This window comes from Neomonachus schauinslandi, chromosome 1 (assembly GCF_002201575.2).
Source record: "Neomonachus schauinslandi chromosome 1, ASM220157v2, whole genome shotgun sequence".
Taxonomy (NCBI): Eukaryota; Metazoa; Chordata; class Mammalia; order Carnivora; family Phocidae; genus Neomonachus; species Neomonachus schauinslandi.
This window is the reverse complement of record NC_058403.1, coordinates 138,082,840-138,103,420: the sequence shown is the minus strand read 5'-3', so window position 1 is coordinate 138,103,420 and position 20,581 is coordinate 138,082,840. Positions and strand designations below refer to the sequence as shown.

Sequence of the window (20,581 nt, the reverse complement as noted above, 5' to 3'; positions counted from 1 at the left end):
CATCTCATGCTCCCTATCTCTATCTTGAGGTTGCGTGTGTGCGCTCTCTCTCAAATAAAATCTTTAAAAAGAAAAAAACTAATATAATGAGATGGAGAAGTCAACTTGCAGATATTGAATCTTCAATTCAAACATTAACTTACTTAAATGCTTAATAGATTAAAGATTCGTCCCCCAACCTCCTAACTGAATCTCAGTGTTGGAACAATACATGATTTAAATGGAAACTCTTTTGAAATTTTGCCAGGTATCTAGAAGTATAGTTTTGAATTACAATCTTCTTAATTTATTTATTGATTAAATTACGTGCTGTGTATAATGTGCAATGATAGGTGTGACTCATCAGGTAAACTGTAAATTAAATAGCAAATGAATAAATATCAAATTGCTTTTGACTTAAAAGATTAGCTCAAAACTTTGTAACACAAGGTGTGAACTCAAGGCAGAGACCACATCTTCATTGCATTTTTGTATTCCCAGGTCCTGAGTACCTAACACACAGTAGACATTTAATAAATACATATTTTTTTATTGCTATCATAGGGAAACAAAATCTAAAAATAAAAATTCTTAAGTAGTTAGGATAAGCTCCCATGGAAGCTACTCAAAAAGCTTGGTTAAAGACCTTTATTTTTACAGTTTATAGAACTGACTTTGATTTCTACAATTTTTTATTTTGGCTGGTGTTTGCTATGGGACGGAAATTAAGTCTTTAAATGTAATATGCGCATATGAATAACATAGTATTCCAAACAAGACAAACCTGATATAGAAGATTTTTAATGTGGCAATTATTGCTATAATTACTCTGTATATAAATGAAAAGTATTTGACAAAGCCCTAGATGGGAAAGCTGTGTTCAAGTTGGGCATAGCCAATTTTATTATAAAGATAATAAATGTTAAGTCTGTTGCACACAGTTAAAAAAAAATGAAACAGGGGCGCCTGGGTGGCTCAGTTGGTTAAGCGACTGCCTTCGGCTCAGGTCATGATCCCAGGGTCCTGGGGTCGAGTTCCACATCGGGCTCCCGGCTCAGCGGGAAGCCTGCTTCTCCCTCTCCCACTCCCCCTGCTTGTGTTCCTGCTCTCGCTGTCTCTGTCTCTGTCAAATAAATAAATAAAATCTTTAAAAAAAAAAAATGAAACAAAACAGTTCTTCAAGAGCTGAGATACTTTTGATCTAGATACTTTCTCCCATTCCTCATGAATTTCTGCCTTAAGTTGTTGATTTGCATGTATATTCAACTACTTTATTTGTGTTTCTTCTCGGTAAGTCAGTATTTTCATAATAAAATAAGTTACATTTACTACAGTGTCTTCACACTTAGAAGGCAAAGGCTCAGTGGTTTACATATGAGGCAAGTGAAAAGATAAACATGAAGTTCCATTAATTAACCTGAGTTTTGAATATATTGTTTTAGTCATTCAAAATCTGAGGCTGAAAAGCTTTGAAAACTGAAGTTTGAAAAAGGAAACGGTTATATATTTTATAGCTTGGCTTCTACTTGATGCATATATCTTTACAAAAAAACCCTCACAACCTTTAAAATTACTTATCCCTTTCAAACTTATAAAATATATGTACTTTGAAGTGTAAAGTCACAGTGAGCACAAGAGCAAAAACTCTCATTTTAACAAGGCACAGACAGGCTCAGGGAAGTCAAATAACAAGGCACAAATACTTAGTTGGTCAGGTTCTGAGCACAGATTAGCGGTGGTCTGCCTGATTTACAAGCTTGCACCTCAAGTTCAAGGTAAAGAAAGGCTTCACTGTTCTAAACCAAAGTCCCAAATATGCCAGAATTACATGGCCACTAGAGAGCTAATTAAGAAAAACTGTTTAAATTATTTCCATGTTTCAGAGTTCTCCACCTCCCTGGACTCAGCAGGCAGTTAAAATATGTGACCTGAGACATTTTTGTTTTCCCTTGAGAGGAAATGCACAGTTGGAAGAGAAGTTCACAAAAACACCTTTTCCACAAAGCAGCAATACGGCTTTTATCTTTTTAAAAAGCTCTCTTGTCACAGCCATTTGGTGGCAATTCATGCCTTCAAATACTCATTTTAGTGATAGTTAACTCCCTTTTAGTCCGTCTTACAAGCCAGCTGATAAATGACTTGAAATCGGGGGCCCTGTTTTTATTTTGAACCCATTGCAGAGCCTGGCACAGAGTGGCAGAGTGTGCATCCAATCAATACTTGTTGAATGGAATTACACTGAAAAGCACGGTGAGCTAAAGCCTCTTCCATCTGCCAAAGACTTTGGTGCGGCTATATGGGTAATTTTCTTTCTTAGAAAGCTTTAACGTGAATGAAATTATTCCTTAGTGGGCATTAGAAAATTCCACTGAAAGCAATTTAAAAAATTAAACATGCCCTCGTAGAGGTAGCTGGACAGATGAGAACGAAAAGTGACAGTGGCAAATCCGCATTGTTCAGAGAAGAGAGAAAGGTCAACAAAGAGTAGAAACGGAACCCTCAACCCACCCTGCATTCTTTCCCTGGAACGTTCTCTGTGCATCCCTTATCATTCAAATTCTTTAAATGCAGTTTCCCTGAAACTGACCGTATCCCATTGAGGGTGAGGGGAGGACAGGAGAGGGAGGGAAGGAGATGGAGGAGGGGAAGGTCTGGGCAGAGGATTCTTTCGACAGCAGCGTCCACTTGGAGCCTTGGGGAGGCCGGGGTCACGGGGCCCTCCTTGCACCAGTGATCTACAACGTCTTGCCTGCGGTTTACAACCGCTCTTTAAAAATACTTTCCCTTTGGGACTGCCCTCAGCTTCTTCCTGCCACCCCCCTTCTCCCCCTCCTCCCCCCACAGCGGCCCCAGGCAAAGAAATGCCTTGGCTTCGCCGGCAGGTCTTAGAGTAAACAGCACGCTCGGAGGATTACAATCGACCCGAGGCCAATTCGACCCTTTCCTTTTGCTGCCCTCAAATGACCCTTGACAGCAGCCCCTGCTCTCCCCTCAAATGGAAAACCGACAGACACACACACAAACAAAAAACCCCAAGTCTTCCCTTCGGTTGCTACCCGCAATGACGTTTCCCCCTCGGGTCCCGCCCCTCCGGGGGCTTGGAATTTTGGGATTGGCCGAGGGGTTGCGGCGAAAAGGCCCCGATTGGGCGCCGAAGCGCTGACTGACAGCGGGGCGGCCGCCGCGCCCTCCTTCCCTCCCGCCCTCCCTGGTGTGCGAATGTGTGTGCGCGGTGTTATGCCGGACAAGAGGGAGGCGACCGCGGCGGCGGTGGCTCTGTTTATTGTCCCTCTCGGTGTGTGGATGTGAGCAAGTCGGGGGTGCAGCGCGGCCGACGAAGGCGGCCTTTGAGGCGGCGGCACCGGCGGCAGCGGCGACTCCGGCGACCCGAGCGGCCGGCCTTAGCGGAGTGTGAGGAAGGACAAGGCGCCTTTGCGTCCCCGCCACGTCTGGACGCCCCGGGCTCTCCGGCTGCGCTCGCCGCGCGCCCCTCCGGGCCTCGGCCCGGCTTGCTGCGGCGCCCGCGGGCGGGCGAGGAGGAAGCACCGCGGCTCAGGCGCCACCGGCCGCCTGCTTCCTTCTCCACCTCTTCCTCAGCGGCTGCCCTAGGCCCGGGCGACGCGGCCGCCGCGCCTCGAGTTTGAGGGCGCCGGGCGGCGCGGCCTCCTCGGCAGGCTCGGCCGGGCGTCCGTCCCGGGTCTCGGCGATGGGGCGCGGGGGGCGGCGCCGCTAGGAGCACGGCGAGCGGAGCGGTCGGTGCTGAGCAGAGGGGCCCGGCGGCCGGCAGGGAGGCGGGAGCGGCGGCCGCGGCCTCGGGGCCTGTGAGCGGAGGCACCCGCCATGGCCAAGGCGGGCGGCGGCGGCGGCGGCGGCGCAGGAGCCGGCGGCAACGGGGCACTGACCTGGGTGGTGAGTGGCGGACGACGGGGGGGGGGGGGGGCGGGGGGGGGGGGAAGGGAAAAGAGAGGGAAATCCGGCGTCCCGAACGGGCGCCCCGTCGGGGCTTCTGCCCGCAGAATCCCCCGCTCCCCGCCCCTTTTCTTTCTTTACCTCTACGGAGGCTCCGGCTGCGGGAGCATAATGTGTACTTGAAACTTAGGAGGACAAACCATGAACCTGACATGAAGCCCTCGCTTCATCTTTTTTCCTCTTTCTCAGAGTCTTCCGGGGCAGTCGGGCATAAGATGATGGGTATTGGCAGTAAGGCTTGTGTGTTTCTGTAGGTCAGCACTTTTATCTAAATGTGGCTTAAGAAAATTCCGGAGAAAGGTGTGTGTGTGTGTGTGTGTTCTGATGCTCTAACCTCTCAAAGAAGAAAGGATTTGGTGGGGAATTAGTCTAAGGCAATTTACACTTCAGAGTCTCATACGATTGAAAGCACATTCGGAATGGCTGTTTCACAGCAGTTAATATACTGTAGATCGTCCATCTGTCAGGGTGGGATTATTAAAAGAAGCGTTCACCTGCGTCAGCATCGCAGGTGAAACGGGGTGGGGGCCGAATGGAGAGTGCTGGAGAGGTGAGTGAAGTGCTTAGTCCTGGAGTTAAAGGATTTCGGTACTCTGTTCCTGCTGGGAAGTAGTAGAGGAGGGAAGACCTAGAGAGATCCGATTCCCACGGCCGATCGATAATTCACCAGCATTTCACTTGCTCAGCATAGAGTTCAGAGCAGGGTCATTTCCTACACAAAAAAGCCCAGCTCAGCCAACCGACTTGGCTTCCAGGAGAAACATTTAAGAAGCGTTACATTTAACAGGGACTTTCGATGGATCCTCCCTTTTTTCAGAACATCGGAGGAAACTTTCATACTGACATTTTTATTACTAATTCTTCATTTTCTCTTTGCTTGGGCAAGGTTTAGGGGAGTTGAGTAGCAGTTCTGCTATATTAACAAGTCCTTGTAAAAAAAGCATGTTACTGACAGCGGGAAAACATTTTAACCATTTATGTTTGGGTGCCAAGGTGTTTTGCAAAATAACTTGCCAGGCTCTTAATTGTTGAATTTTCTGAATTTTGTATGTTACTCCAATAATGTAGTGTGAACAGACCAGAGCCGGGAGAGAGAAAATGCCAGGTTATAAATTAGTGGTCCATGTGGGCCATTCCCGGAGGGGGGGAAGGCATAAATGCAAGATAATGATTTTTAAAAATGGGCGGCCCTTATCCCTGTTTTAGTAAAATCAAACAACTTCTGAAAGTTGAGTTAGCCAGATGGTTCTCATTCACTTTGGAAGTGCTGAGGCCTGATTTGTGTTTCTGAGGACCTCTGATTCTGTAATGGTAAACATTTTGCTCTAAGATTGAATTGGTTGGCATTTGACATTTGATAGCAGTATTTGAATTTACTGTTATTTAACTTTGTAGGTAAATGACCACTTTTTCTTTCAAGCTCAGTAGGCAATTCATTTACATAAAAAATTCATGAAACTTAGAGGGTCTCATTCAGTATCAGAAAAATTCAGTTGATAATAAAATTGACTTATTAAAGATTTTTTCATTATAAAACGAATATGGGAAATACAGTAGAGTAAAAATCACTTATTCTTTTATTTACAGATTCTATCCTCTTGTTGAATTAGAAGTTTATAAAAAGATAATCACCCCATTAAGTCTACTTTATGATTTGATTCTTGCTTTAAATTTGTCAGGTTATATTATTGATCATAGACTACTCTAATTTTATGGGAGGCAATATAGTGAAGTGGTTATGAGCATGGACTTTTATGTCAGATTGATGTAGATTCAGATCCTTTCTCCAACACATATTGCAAAAGGGGCCTAACCTTTCAAAGCCTGTTTTCTCATCTATAAAATAAGGTTGCATTGAGAATTAAATAAGATAACATATGTAGCCAGTGCTGGGCTTAGTAAATGTTTTTTGTTGGTGGTGGCGAAGTTCAAGAAATGTACATAACGAAGTTGGCTTTTACATGAAGTGCTTTTAAACCAGGGTGAAAGCAAATTATTCCTTTGAAAGAATTCAGGGATTTGTTTCAGTGGTCATCTATTTCTGCAGAGGGGTAACTTTGCCTGCTTGTTGAAACTGGTGTTATGTTGCCACCTGCTTGTGGGTAACAGGAAGAAATAAAAATGGAAATAGTCTCTGATATCATTCTTTTGAGAGGGGGATGGGTAATGCTATGTGTTGCTGATATTAACTTCTGTTGGGATGCTTGCCAGCATGTAGTAGTAACATTGTCACGGCATGAAAGTTTACACTTTAATACCTGAAACCACAAAGCAAAGTGGTTTAAGATTGACATTAACTTCTCCTTTTAATAATGTATTTGGTTTGTGTTTGATTTGCAGCATCTTAAGCAGATTTTTAAAAATCTTAAAAAAAATGAAAAATATAGTAAACTATTTTGAGTTAACATTGACAACAGCTATGAAGGCTTCCTGAACCAAGCAGAGTTTATTGAGTTAACTTTTAGTTGGTAAAGCTTTGATTGGTAGACCCTGTAGTCTATTTCATTAAGTCATTTATAATTTTTAAGTGGTTGTAAAAATTTCTGTGGAAGTACTAGAATATAGTTAATCACTATGTGAATATTGATCTTTTTTTTCTAGAATACTCTAATTTGGTAGATTAAAAGATATTATAATTAAAAATATTAAGCATATAAAAAAGTGGTGGCCAGAATAATATAAGAAGCCTTCCTCCGTTTATCACATTTCAACAATTACCAACTCAAGGTCACCCACTTCACCTATAAATATTTAAGTATTTATCTCTAAAACATAAGATTCTTTAAAAAATAAAACCACAATTAACATTGTAGTTTTTAAAATAAGTCAATGGAATATAAAACATACTTTTTTTACTGTATATTTCTAATTCAAAACATAATTGTATATTTAAATATTGTTTAAAGATTTGTATTAAGAACCTTGCTTTAGTGGCTCATTATTGTAAGTCTGAACTCCTCAACTAGACTTTCAAGCCAATTCATTCATAAACTATGTGCCCTCTCAATTGAAATTTATTTTGTATAGTCTTCATAGTTAAATTTATCTCTTCACTGTCCCTTGAACATCACGGTTGTGTGTGTGTGTTTTTAAGATTTTTATTTATTTGAGAGATTGAGGCAGAAAGAGCTAAGAGCGCGAGAGTGGGGAGGAGAGGGAGAAGAGCTAAGAGCACGAGAGTGGGGAGGCTGAGCAGGGAGCCTGATGTGGGGCTCAATCCCAGATCCCACGCCTAACCAAGTGAGCCACCCAGGCGCCCCCCTCATGGTTGTTTTTGTCACGTTGCTATGCATGCTTACCTTCCGTCAGTAATGCCTCTTTCTCTTCTCTTTGCCGGTCTAAATCTTAATTACTCTTCAAGGCTAGCTCAGTCTCACCAAAGTTTCATCCTCCAGTTTACACTCATCTTTTTCTGTTACCCTTATGGGTCAAAAAACATAAATGTCTTTTTATGTAACTTTCATGCATGATAATTTTGTCTTAACAATTAGATTATAAACTCCTAAAGCCAGAGACCACGTATTGTACCTACTTGTATCCTTATACTGTTTAGAAAAGAGCTGGATTCATAATCCAACCTCAGTTATCTTAACAGATTGGATAATTGACATACTAACTTCCTGAAAAGTCTATCATTATTTTTTTAAAGATTTATTTATTCATTTGAAAGAGAGAGGGGGAGAGAGAGGCAGGGGGAGGTAGGTAGGGGCAAAGGAGAGAGAATCTTCAGGCAGACTCCCCGCTGAGCACAGAGCCCATTGTGGGTTTGTGTGGGTTCTATCCTAGGACAAAGGTGCCCCCAAAAGTCTATCATTATTAAGACAAGTGATCAGGTAGCAGTGTTCTTTAGATACATTCTCAAGTAACAATAGCAGTACTTCGCAACTGTAATTATAATTGGTACTAACTTTTCTGAATGGAAGTGAGTGTTCACTTGCAGTTTTAGATCTGTTAATTACTTAGGTCTCAGTAGTTACATTTTACCAAGGACATTAAAAAAATAAGCCTCTTTCTGAGTTTTTTAAAAATAGGACCCCCTTTAGAGAAAAGGTGAGATCAGTATATTTTCACTTGCAGAGAAGGAAACCGGTTTAGAGATTAGGTAACTGTTAATCACCTGGCTAAGGCAGAGATGGGATTGAAACCAGGTTTATCTTCTTAGCCATGATTTATATAGCCCCCAGCCCCCCACTTTAAAAACATTGAAAGCCAAAAAATCTGAGGTGCCTGGATGGCTCAGTAAATTAAGCCTCTGACTCTTGGTTTTAGTGCAGGTGATGACCTCTGGGTCATGAGATCTGTTCTCAGTAGGCAGTCTGGTGGAGATTCCCTCTCCCTTTCCATCTCACTTTACCCCTCCCCCATTTGCGCCTGCACATGTGCGCGGTCTCTCTCAAGTAAATCTTAAAAAAAAAAAACAAAACAAAACCAAAAAACCTCATCGTTTGTACCTGGTGTGACAAGATTACAAAAAAGCCTTCTGGGATATACTTGTATCTCTTTGTAATAACCTTTCTTTTACTTTCACACAAAAAGCTAGGAAATATCCTTTTCAGGGTATATGTATCTTGTTTAACAACGCTTTTTTAAGATTATGGGCTATGAAATCAGATCACGTGGTTTCATAATTCAGCTTCTTCAAGTACTAGCTTTGTTAGCTTTGGGAAAACACTTCTTCAGACTTCCATTTCCTCATCTGTAGAAAGGGAATCATGATAGTGATGTCTGCTTTATGGAGCTTTTATGAGGGATTGATTGAGATTATCCATATACTTCCCATAATGCTGCCACATAATAAGCCCTCAAGTGGGTACACACCCATGTGTCTTTTTTTCAAATCATTTGAAAAGAACTTTCCTATCTTTTGCCTCAGAGTGAGTTTTTTTTTTTTTTAATGTGAAATCACCACAATAAGCCAACATTCATCACCACACAGTTATAATTTTTTTCTTGTGATGGGGACTTTTATTTATTCTCCTAGCAACTTTTAAATATACAGTGCAGTATTGTTAACCATAGTCACCATGCTGTACATTACATTCCCAGGACTTCTTATTTTATAACTGGAAGTTTGTACCTATTGATCACCTTCAACCGTGTTGCTCCCTCTAGCCCTGAATTCAGGGTTTTTGTTTTGTTTTTTAGAGTCCACGTATAAGTAAGATCATACAGGATTTGTCTTTCTCTCTTTGACTTACTTCATTTAGCATAATGCTCTCAAGGTTCACTCATGTCGCAAATGGCAAAAAGTTCCTTCTTTTTTTATGATGATATTCCTGTGTGTGTGTGTATACTACATTTTCTTTACCAATTTATCACTGGGTACTTAGGTTGCTCGTGTGTCTTGGCTCTTGTAAATAATGCTACAGTGAACATGGGGATGCGTATATCTTTCCAAATAAGTGTTTTTGTTTTCTTTGGATAAATGCCCAGAAATGGAATTGCTGGATCATGTGGTAATTCTGTTTATAATTTTTTTGAGGAAACTCCATACTGTTTTCCATAGTGGCTACACCAATTTACATTCCTACCAACAGTGCACGAGGGGTCCCTTTTTTCCACATTCTTGTCAACACTTGTTATTTCTTGTCCTTTTGATAATAGCCATCCTGACAAGTGTGAGGTAGTATCTTATTGTGGTTTTGATTTGCATTTCCCTGATGATTAGTGATGTTTCATGTCTTTTCATGTGCCTTTTGGCCATCTGTATGTCTTCTTTGGAAAAATGTTTATTCAGATCCTCTGCCCGTTTTTTAATCTGATTTTTTCTTGCTATTGAGTTGTTGGAGTTCTTTATATATTTTGGGTATTAACCCCTTATCAGATTTATCATTTGCAAATATTTTCTCCTATTCAGTGGGTGCCTTTTCGTTTTTGTTTGTGGTTTCCTTTGCAGTGCAGAAGCTTTTTAGTGTGATGTAGTCTTATTTATTTTTGCTTTTGTTGCCTTTGCTTTTCATGTCAGTTTCAAAAAAAAAAAAAAAAAAATCATTGTCAAGACCTACATCAAGGAGCTTCTGTACAAGTCTTTAATTCATTTTGAGTTAATTTTTCTGTATAGGTAAGGTAGGGGTCCAATTTCATTGATGCATGTGTCTGTCCAGTTGTGGCTGTGCCAGCACCACTTATTTATTGAAGAGACTGTCGTTTCCCCATTTTATATTATTGGCTCTTTTTTTTTTTTTTTTTAAAGATTTTATTTATTTATTTGAGAGAGAGAATGAGATAGAGAGCACATGAGAGGGGGGAGGGTCAGAGGGAGAAGCAGACTCCCTGCTGAGCAGGGAGCCGATGCGGGACTCGATCCCGGGACTCCAGGATCATGACCTGAGCCGAAGGCAGTCGCTTAACCGACTGAGCCACCCAGGCGCCCCAATATTATTGGCTCTTTTATCATAAATTAATTGACCACATGTGTGGGTTTATTTCTGGGCTCTCTGTTCAAAACCGTACTGTTTTGATTACTGTGGCTTTTAATATAGTTTGAAACTGGTGACTGGGATACCTCTAGCTCTTTTCTTTTTCAAGATTGCTTTGGCTATTTAGGGCCTTTGTGGTTCCATACAAATTTTAAGATGGTTTTATTTCTGTGAAAAATGCTGTTGGAATTTTGATAGGGATAAGGACTTTTATTTTTTACTTTTTATTTATTTTTTTAAGACAGAGTGAGAGTGGGGAGGGGCAGAGGGAGAAGGAGAGAATCTTAAGCAGGCTCCATGCTCAGCGCAGAGCCTATTGCTGGGCTCAATCTCATGACCCTGAGATGATGACCTGAGCCAAAATCAAGCATTGGACACTCAACCAACTGAGCCACCCAGGCTCCCCTGTAGTAGGGACTTTTAAACAATATTAATTATTCCAGTCCATGGGCATGGAATGTCTTTCCATTATTTCTGTCTTCAGTTTCTTTTCATCATTGTCTTAGTTTTCAGTGTATAGGTCTTTCACCTCCCTGGTTAAATTTATTCCTAAGTATTCTTTTTGGTTCAGTTGTAAATGGGATTGTTAATTCCTCTTTCTGATAGTTTATTATTGTACAGAAACACAACAGTTATGTGTATTGATTTTGTATTCTGTGACTTTACTGGATTGGTTTGTTTTAATAGTTCTTTGTGGAGTCCTTAGGTTTTTATTTTACATGTCATCTGCAAATAATGACAATTTTATTTCTTGCTTTCCAATTTGGATGCCTTTTAGAGAAAGTGTACTTTTTATTTTCACAGTGGACATTTAAACATTCCTTATGATCTTAAGTATCCCTCACCTTCCGTCTCTTTCCTTGTCCCTTGGTGTGGGAGGGCATTTCTTGAAGAGCATAGACGGAAGACAAAGTGTTGGTTTTGTTTTCATTAATGGTGGATAGATAGCCTGGCCCTCTCTATTGTTACATGGGTGAAATATGACTGAAAGGAACATCAAAGCATGGCTGACTTGAGGGAGTTTGAGAAGGGGAGGAGATGAAACAAAAGGGTAATGTGAAGTCTGAGGGGGTCGTTTATAGAAGATAGGAGAAGAGGCTTGTTGCCAAGGTTTTGCTAGTGCCACTCTTGTTGGCTTGGTGATGGTGAGATTTCTGTGCCGATTATGTGAATGAGTGGCTCAGTTCCTTTTTAGCACCAACTGGCAAACCATCTCCTTTCCCCTCTTTGGCAGCAGTTCATTCTCTCACAGAAAAACAGGAACTGGGTGATTGCCCCAAATTGCTATATCTCACGTGACAGTTCTGCATGGAAGAATCTTTTTTTTCTTTTCTTGACAGGATGGTCTTGGTACATATTCAATCTGAAATAAAAAATTTGTTTTATGGGGCGCCTGGGTGGCTCAGTCATTAAGCGTCTGCCTTCAGCTCAGGTCATGATCCCAGGGTCCGGGGATCGAGCCCCACATCGGGCTCCCTGCTCAAGCGGGAAGCCTGCTTCTCCCTCTCCCACTCCCACTCCCCCTGCTGTGTTCCCTCTCTCACTGTCTCTGTCTGTCAAATAAATAAATAAAATGTTAAAAAAATTTTTTTTTTTGTTTTATTGCAATGTTTTTCTTTTTCTGGTGGTTGAGAAGTACTTTTTTTTTTGAGAAGTATTCTTTTTTTTTTTTTTTTAAAGATTTTATTTATTTGCGAGAGAGAGAGAATGAGAGACAGAGAGCATGAGAGGGAGGAGGGTCAGAGGGAGAAGCAGACTCCCTGCCAAGCAGGGAGCCCGATGCGGGACTCGATCCCGGGACTCCAGGATCATGACCTGAGCCGAAGGCAGTCGCTTAACCAACTGAGCCACCCAGGCGCCCAAGAAGTATTCTTGATAAAGGTTGAGTTTTGGATAAAAGTATTAGATCTATATTCTTTCACTAGGAGTTAGCAATATTACAAAAGTGCTTAAAATAGATTAATATTTTAATATGGATTTTATGTATTATTTTGATGTTTTTGTTATAATTAGGAAATTCCCAACAATGCATTGTTTAATTTGGCAGCCAGCTTTTGAACTTCAGAAAAAGTCAGTTATGGATGGCATCAGATGTGTAAACCACAAAGAATAGAATTAAAATGTTTTTAGATTTGTGGAGGATATTTTCATATGGGGTTATTTTACATTTTTATTGTCTTTAGTTTTATATGGGAATGAAAACGTTGCTCTGATTTCTTATATTCTAGTGTTATTAGATGCTGGAATTATTTATTACTATAAATAACTTGGTGTTTTGTCCACACAAATTTAGGCAGTAAAATAAATTACAAAAAACTTAAATTGTAAGTTTTCAGTTTTAGCAAACCTTAAAATTTATTTAGGATGATTTTGGTAATTATTTTTAAGGGTGTATTGTGAATTTTTATTTAATGTGGACTACTTAGTCAATCACTGTAGTACAAGATATTTTACTACTATGAACATAATAAGAAAAGGTTAAATCATTTTGAATCAAAAGACCTTCTTTTCAGTGTTTAAATGAGCATAATGCAAAAACTTAAAAAGCATTAAAAAAATTAGTGAAACAAGGACTTGAAAAACAAAAAAACTAATAAAACAGCAACAGCAACAAAAACAAATTTAAAAATCAAACCTCTGTGCCAACATATACTTGTCTCAATTAAACATGAGGATGAGGAGATTATTACAATTCAAGAAGAATTTTTCAACTTCTCAAATAGAGCTAATAACAATGTTGGAAAATTGGTGGATTTACAAGTAAACCAAATAAATTGTTAATGAAAACCTGAATGTACTGACATTAATGTGGAAAGTTTAGCTCCCCCACCCCCAAAATGAGCATAATTCTTTTAGCCTACAGATACCAGATATATATCAGTCTCCTTTATCATTTGTGGGATTGAGAGTACTTTTGTAAATGTGTAGATAGGAGTTTGCTGATCTGTTTGTGTTCAAGCTAATTTCATGATCTCTCTTCTGAATATTATTAGTAACAGTGTTAAAACTGAAGAACTACTCCAGGTGATCTTTCTTTTCCTTTTTCTTTTCTGATCTTTCTTTCCTTTTTCTTTTCTAATCTTTCTTTTCTTTTCTCTTCTTTTTTCTTCTTCTTTCCTAGAGATAGTGACAATAAAAGCTGTAGGGAAGATGATCAATAGATTTTTCTCATTTTACTTAGTTCTCAGTCCCAAGGTGTTTGTATTTATACTTATCCTAGGGATGGGGCCATCCCATTGAGGGCGTGGTGTAATTGCTGTCTGTCCCCTCATCCCCAGATTTTGATTTTTAGTGGCCTGGACATTATTCAGGGGGCAACTTTCTGTTAATAAAGACGAGCTAAAAGAGATCATTATTTTAGGTTTCTGTGAGAAAAACTTACAGACCTCTCAGGAGAGAACCTCCTCTTTCTGTTTGCTGCTAGTGAGCCAGTGAGCAGTGCAAACTACCATTTGTTGAGAATGGGAAAGTAAAAGACAAATCTGACTGCAATGTTAATTTCTGTTTTCTACTCTGCCAAACTTGCCAGTCTTGTTTATTTTGGTTTCACTTACCTTTTTGCCTAAATTCTAGTGAGAAAGTTGGGACTGCAGAAGTAATAGGTAGGTATTAACAGTGCCCCTAGAAAAAAGAAACCTTCAGTTTTATTCTAGTGTAATTATGTTTTCACATACATGGGCTAATAAGCTTTTAAAGTACTTCTATATGTGTTCGTTGTAGAAAATTGGAAAATGTGTATCAGAAAAAATGAAAATAACTTCTATTTCTACTTCTTACAGATAATTTTGATATTCTGTTGGGTATATTTTATATTTTTTCCTATGTGTATATATTATAGATTTTTTCTGAGGAAAATGGGCTCATTTTTTATATAGCCTTGTAATTTTGGTCACTAAACAGTTAAGTTTTAATAAGCTACTAATTTAAAAATACTTGATTACATAATATCTTTACATAAAAGATATAGCAATAGAAGTTTATATAGTCAACACAAATAATTTTTGGTAAAAGTAACTAAAAATATTTACTCAATGAAATATCCAGGTTTAAAGGTTTATGTGCAAGTTTTAGAAATTATTTAATATAAATCAGAGTTGAAATATTGACAAAGATCTCAAAACATCTTTTATTATGATATTCTATAAATAGTATGTTCCTTAATGCTTTTCATTACTTTAAATAAAATGGTTCCTTTTTTTCTTTCCTTAACATGTGTCATATATTTAGGAAAAAACATTTTGACATAAAATACTTTAAGTATATTGTCAAACTTATTTTTAATATTTATATAATATTCCTAGAGAACATTACAAATAGTAATCTTGTCTGACTTGTTCTCTGATTTTTGAGACATTATCCTAGCAAGAATGACAACTTTTGAACTTGATAGGGATGTGTTAGGTGCAAGCCAAGCATTCCTTATTCTCAAGTATCCATTTGGGAGGAAGAAGTGATTGGTAGTGAGGGAATATGGGAGAAGTTGTAAATTCTTGAAAAAGGAGTGATAAAGGACTTTATCCTTATTTTCCCTACTTGTTCCCCTTTTAGTTAAGTGTAATTCATCAGGACCAAACACAGAAGCCCCAATTAGGTAAACGTGAGTCCTCGATTAAGTCTAATTGTGAAGATGTTTTCTTTGTTGTGGGATTTGGAGTAGTAGCCTGGGATTAGAAAGCTTTTACTTGCATGGTTATTATAAGTTCCTGACCTTTATGCCAATGATTGCAAGCAGTTCTAAGTTAATGGTAAGAAGTTACCTCCCTTTGATTCCATAGCATTTATTGTCTTTAAACACTACTAAGAGTGTGATCTTAGTCCTTACTATTCTGATGACCCATTATACAAAATCAGTTGTGCTTTTACTTTTGAATTTGTTTCTATGAATTAATTAGCTGTCTCATGAAAAGCAAGGAACATGATTAGAAATTTGGAAACTGGTATTTTTAAAATGTATATTTCTGGCTAGTTCATCATCTAACTCTTGACAGTAATAGACTATGAAGATTTTATGAAACACTTACTTTCCTTTGTCCAAAGCTATTTTTAATTGACTCAGAGCAGTGTTAATGGGTAACCTTATAAATGAAAGAATGTATAAGAATATAGTTTAAAATATAGAAAATGATTTGTTTATAATACTTTTTTTTTTGCAATATTAAGTCTCTAATTTTATTTAAAATTTATGGTACTGGAAGATTATAATTGTTTGAATTTCCATAGTGTTTCTACATTACAGTTCTTGTCCTGGTTTAGACTGCTCGAGGTTATGTATGTTTTGTTTTTTTTTTTAAGATTTTATTTATTCGAGAGGGAGAGAGAGAGAGAGCACGAGATGGGGGGAGGGTCAGAGGGAGAAGCAGACTCCCTGCTGAGCAGGGAGCCCCCATGCAGGACTTGAACCTGGGACTCCAAGATAATGACCTGAGCCAAAGGCAGTCACTTAACCATCTGAGCCACCCAGTCGCCCATGTATTTGATTTTTTTTTTTTTTAAAGATTTTATTTATTTATTTGACAGAGAGAGAGAGAGCGAGAGCAGGAACACAAGCAGAGGGAGTGGGAGAGGGAGAAGCAGGCTTCCCACCGAGCAGGGAGCCCGATGTGGGACTCGATCCCAGGACTCTGGGATCATGACCTGAGCCGAAGGCAGACGCTTAACGACTGAGCCACCCAGGCGCCCCATGTATTTGATTTTTAAACATACATGTTTTAAATGTAGACTATGTAATGACTTTTTTCAAATATTAACTTTAAAGATAATGGTATGGCTATGTGTAGGACCTGAATTAAAGTGGTTTATTGCTTGTTCAAATTCGTAAAATCTCTCCTCTTGTTTGTCTTCTGACTGCTTCATTTCTGCTTAAGTTCAAAGACTTGTGAAGATATCTCAATTTTCATTGTTTCTAATACGTGAATTATTTTTTGACTGTGAAAAAACATGCCATTATAGCCATTTTAGTGGCATGTCTTATTCGTCAATATTAGGGAATTCTAGAAGGAGAGAGTGTGTTTTCTGCTATTAAGAAGACAGGGACATTAGGGAGGGTATGTGCTATGGTGAGTGCTGTGAATTGTGTAAGACTGTTGAATCACAGACCTGTATCTCTGAAACTAATAATACATTGTATGTTAAAAAAAAAAAAAAGATAGTAGGAAGGGAAAAATGAAGGGGGGGAATCGGAGGGGGAGATGAACCATGAGAGACTATGGACTCTGAGAAACAAACTGAGGGTTCTAGAGGGGAGGGGGGTGGGGGGGATGGGTTAGCCTGGTGATGGCTATTAAAGAGGGCACATACTGAATGGAGCACTGGGTGTTATACGCAAACAATGAATCATGGAACACTACATCAAAAACTAATGATGTAATGTATGATGATTAACATAACATAATAAAAAATAAAAGGAAAAAAAGACGACAGGGAAATCTCCAGACCTTGGGAATTCGAGTTTGTGATCCTTATCTACTGTAGGAATGGTTAGAATTAGGATCACCAACTTCTGTTTCCTTGGAACTGGCACAAAAACTAGAATCAGCGGGTGCCTCAGAATGGGGCACCTAGCACTGATTTGTAAGGAATTATTGGAATGACCTATAAAAGTGTGAAATTTGAGATTTCATAAACCATGCTTAGTGTTTTCAGCCAGCTCAGTGTATATTAACTACATAGTCACTATTTTGTGTAGGTTACTTTTGCCCACCCTTTAAAATAATCTTCAGTGGCTTAATGGCAGGGAACTGATAATGTAGAAGATTTGAAGACTCCTGCAGGTAGCCAGGTTCAGTTATTGTGAACCTGTAACCTGGCCAGAACTCGTATTTCTTGGAAAGTTTTGAGGGCTGTAAAAATTAACTTGGTAACTTACAGAATTGGGAAATGTTTATATTTCTGGATTGAAGAGATGTAGGCATTTCTAGCTATTCTGGTGACTATACCTTAGTCAAAACTGCAGTTTTACACTGTAGTATAAAAAGAACTGGACTGTCAGTAAATAGACCTGTGTTCTCTTTAAGACTTAAAAATCAACCTGAGAGATAATTTTGTCATTAAAAAGAAAACCTATGGTATGTGTCCATATACATTTTAGTTTACCCCTTGGTAGGTTATTTAAATTTGATTTTTTGGTTAATTTTAGACTCTTTTTGATCAGAACAATGCTGCAAAAAAAGAAGAGTCAGAAACTGCAAACAAAAATGATTCTTCAAAGAAGTTGTCTGTTGAGAGAGTGTATCAGAAAAAGACACAACTTGAACATATTCTCCTTCGTCCTGATACATATATTGGGTCAGTGGAACCATTGACACAGGTAATTATTTGTTAAATTTTGAGATTAGGAGATGTGTATCTATATGTACTTTTTAGTAAATTTTTTGTGATTGTATACTTTTTAAGTACATTATTTCATGTCTCTGTGCTCATAGAGTAGAGCGAGAGATTTAAGAGAGGTAGAAATGTCTTCATTTTCTGCTAAAGATAAAAAAACTTCAGAGGTAAGAAGTATAGAGTAAAATGATAGTGTGTGAACTTTTTAAAAGTCCTTAACATTTATGCGTGGTTTGCTTCAAATTCTAGAACGTGTACATATACACTAATGACCAATGCTTACTATGGACTTGGCTTGCACATATTATCTTGTCTGATTCTAACAATTTTAGAAAGTAGGTACTGTTATCCCCATTTTATAGATGAGGAAACTGAAGTTTGTTTTTTTTTTTTAAGATTTTATTTATTTATTTGACAGAGACACAGTGAGAGAGGGAATACAAGCGGGGGTAGTGAGAGAGGGAGAAGCAGGCTTCCCGCTGAGCAGGGAGCCGGCTCCATCCCAGGACTCTGGGATCAGGACCTAAGCCAAGGCAGATGCTTAAGGATTGAGCCTCTGAGTCACCCAGGCACCCCTGAAGTTTAAATAAATTTAAATAACTTGTTCAGATCCCTCAACTAGTAAGAGCTGGGTTTAAAGCTAGATCTCTGTCTCCAAAGTCATGCTGTGTTCATATTATTTTACTCTGTGCTCCTTATAGAAAAATACAAAACATGAAGTAAAAGTGTAAAGTTAATAAAAGATTTTTTCTGTTTTATTTAAATATCATTTCTAACAATTCTTGGTGCCTTATATTAATAAGCTGACTTTATAAATAAGAATAGAGACTCAATACAAAATGAGTAAGATCTCAATTTTGAAGTTATTTAAATTGAATATGCATATACTGAAGTTGAGTGTAACTGAAGTAGTATATGTTTTTCTACTTTGAAGATCTAAGTATTTACAGAGGAAATGACAGATGTGGGTTTATACTATGTAAAACTGATGTTAAATGCTTTTTTTACCCCATAAGTCCTTTTCAATTTTTCTTAAAATGCAGCTAATGTGGGTGTATGATGAAGATGTAGGAATGAATTGCAGAGAGGTTACCTTTGTGCCAGGTTTATACAAGATCTTTGATGAAATTTTGGGTGAGTATTTGCCTAAGATTTAACTCCTCTGTGTCCTTTGGGGGGGGTGTGTGTATGTATATGTGTGTATATAAAGCCAGACTTACTGTGTAAATTTTAAAGGCATATCTCTGGCTTCTATGCTGAATATAAATGTTCTTCAGAAAATTTTGTACTCACTGTAATATTTTCATATCTGTGCACATCATGTCTTTGCGTTTATCTGTAAAGTGAATGTGTTGTTATTTGATCAGTAATCCACAGTTGGTTTATATTCTTGTAAGTGTAGTCATCTGAAGATTGCATTCATACCAGTCACCTGAGGGGCATGTTAAAAATAGAGATTACAGGGCCTGATCCTTGCAGATTTGGCGAGTTTGCTATGAGACATGTAAAATTGGGATTTTCACCAACAAATCAGGAATTTCTGTTGGGCAGCCAAGTTTAACAACCATTGCTCTGAATGATCTCTGTTTTTTTCCAAAGCACATGATAAATGAAATCACAGTGAAGTGTGGTTGCTTAATTGATTCCTAGGGAATGCTTGCATTTTGGAAATATTTTTAGCCAAGCACTTTCTAGAGACTCTGGGCTCTGCCACCTTATCAATGCCACTTGAAGTTTCCTAGACAGCTGGGTTGTGTGGGTCTCTCTGAGCTTGTTCTGGTCCTTCTTTGGGGAAAGGATAGGGGAATAAAACTGGTTTCTTGTATTTTATACTTTTCACTCTTGCTTCCCAGCTATCCACTCGATTTTACTTTTATGTTACATAGTGTTTATCAGGAACATATTTTTTCTGTGATTGAAGTTGAATTTGACAGCTAGCTTGTGTTAAAATTTGTGTAGTCATGTGTCTAACCCCAGCAGTGGTTAATGTGTGCAAATATATTATCAATTATAGTGCATAGGATTTAGAATTTTGATTTCTAAGGATGCTGAAGACTTTGTCTTTCTAATTTAAAAATAACTGATTTTAGCTCAACCTGTCTATAAAACCACAAGTTTTTTGAAGATCAGGAGAAAGTAGTTGTTTCCAAGATAAAATATAATTAAACTCGATTTTTTTTCTTTTAGACCTAACCTGGATTAGGGCGTTATAACCTGCAGATGTTTGTTTTTATTTTTATATATCACAAAATCTGCCCTTCCCCTCCCCCCATTTTGTAGTAAAAGACATAACAGTAATTTAGTGTGATATAAAATTTAAGAATATTATTTAGAAAATAAAGTTTTTATTAGAAGTTAGTATCAATAATTTCAATAACTATTACCATATATAAATGTTTATATTAAGTAGGGATATACATGCAGTTGTCATATATTTGTTTATATAACTTTATTTTATTACTCATCAAAATATTTAATTTGTAGTTAATGCAGCTGACAATAAACAGAGGGATAAGAATATGACCTGTATTAAAGTTTCTATTGATCCGTAAGTATATTTCAAGTTTAACTTTTTTATGCTAAGTCGTTTTATTCTGATAGTCCCCAAATACTCCTCAAATGAATACTGTATACAATTAGTACTCCTAAAGTTTCCCTGTTGCTTGAGATCTTGTTATTTTTGCCTCTTTTAGCCAGAATATACTATACTTTTATAGTTTCCTCTGTCATTCATGATCTTTTACTCCAAAGTACTTCCTTATGGGAACACTTGGAAACCCATTTTTCTCCCTCTTTGATGCTGTGGATATTGTTGAAGGTGATTACAGTAGTCAGTCACTCAATCTTTCCTTCTTGCCTTTGCTTTGAGAGTCAAGGTTAAGTGCTATTGC

The 20,581-nt window shown here is 38.2% G+C and overlaps 1 protein-coding gene across 2 annotated transcripts in view; it reads left to right on the top strand.

The window, feature by feature from the left end:
• The first annotated feature begins 3,214 nt into the window (after positions 1 to 3,214).
• TOP2B (DNA topoisomerase II beta) overlaps positions 3,215 to 20,581 on the top strand; it is a 60,819-nt gene continuing 43,452 nt past the window's right edge. The window contains exons 1-4 of one of the 2 annotated variants that reach the window (XM_021678922.1): positions 3,215 to 3,888; positions 17,518 to 17,673; positions 18,734 to 18,824; positions 20,175 to 20,238. In XM_021678922.1, the coding sequence (XP_021534597.1) occupies positions 3,820 to 3,888; positions 17,518 to 17,673; positions 18,734 to 18,824; positions 20,175 to 20,238 (380 nt within the window). In that variant the 5' untranslated portion in view covers positions 3,215 to 3,819. Of the gene's footprint in view, positions 3,889 to 17,502; positions 17,674 to 18,733; positions 18,825 to 20,174; positions 20,239 to 20,581 lie in introns of both variants that reach the window. The other variant, XM_044920589.1, reaches the window with a different exon arrangement.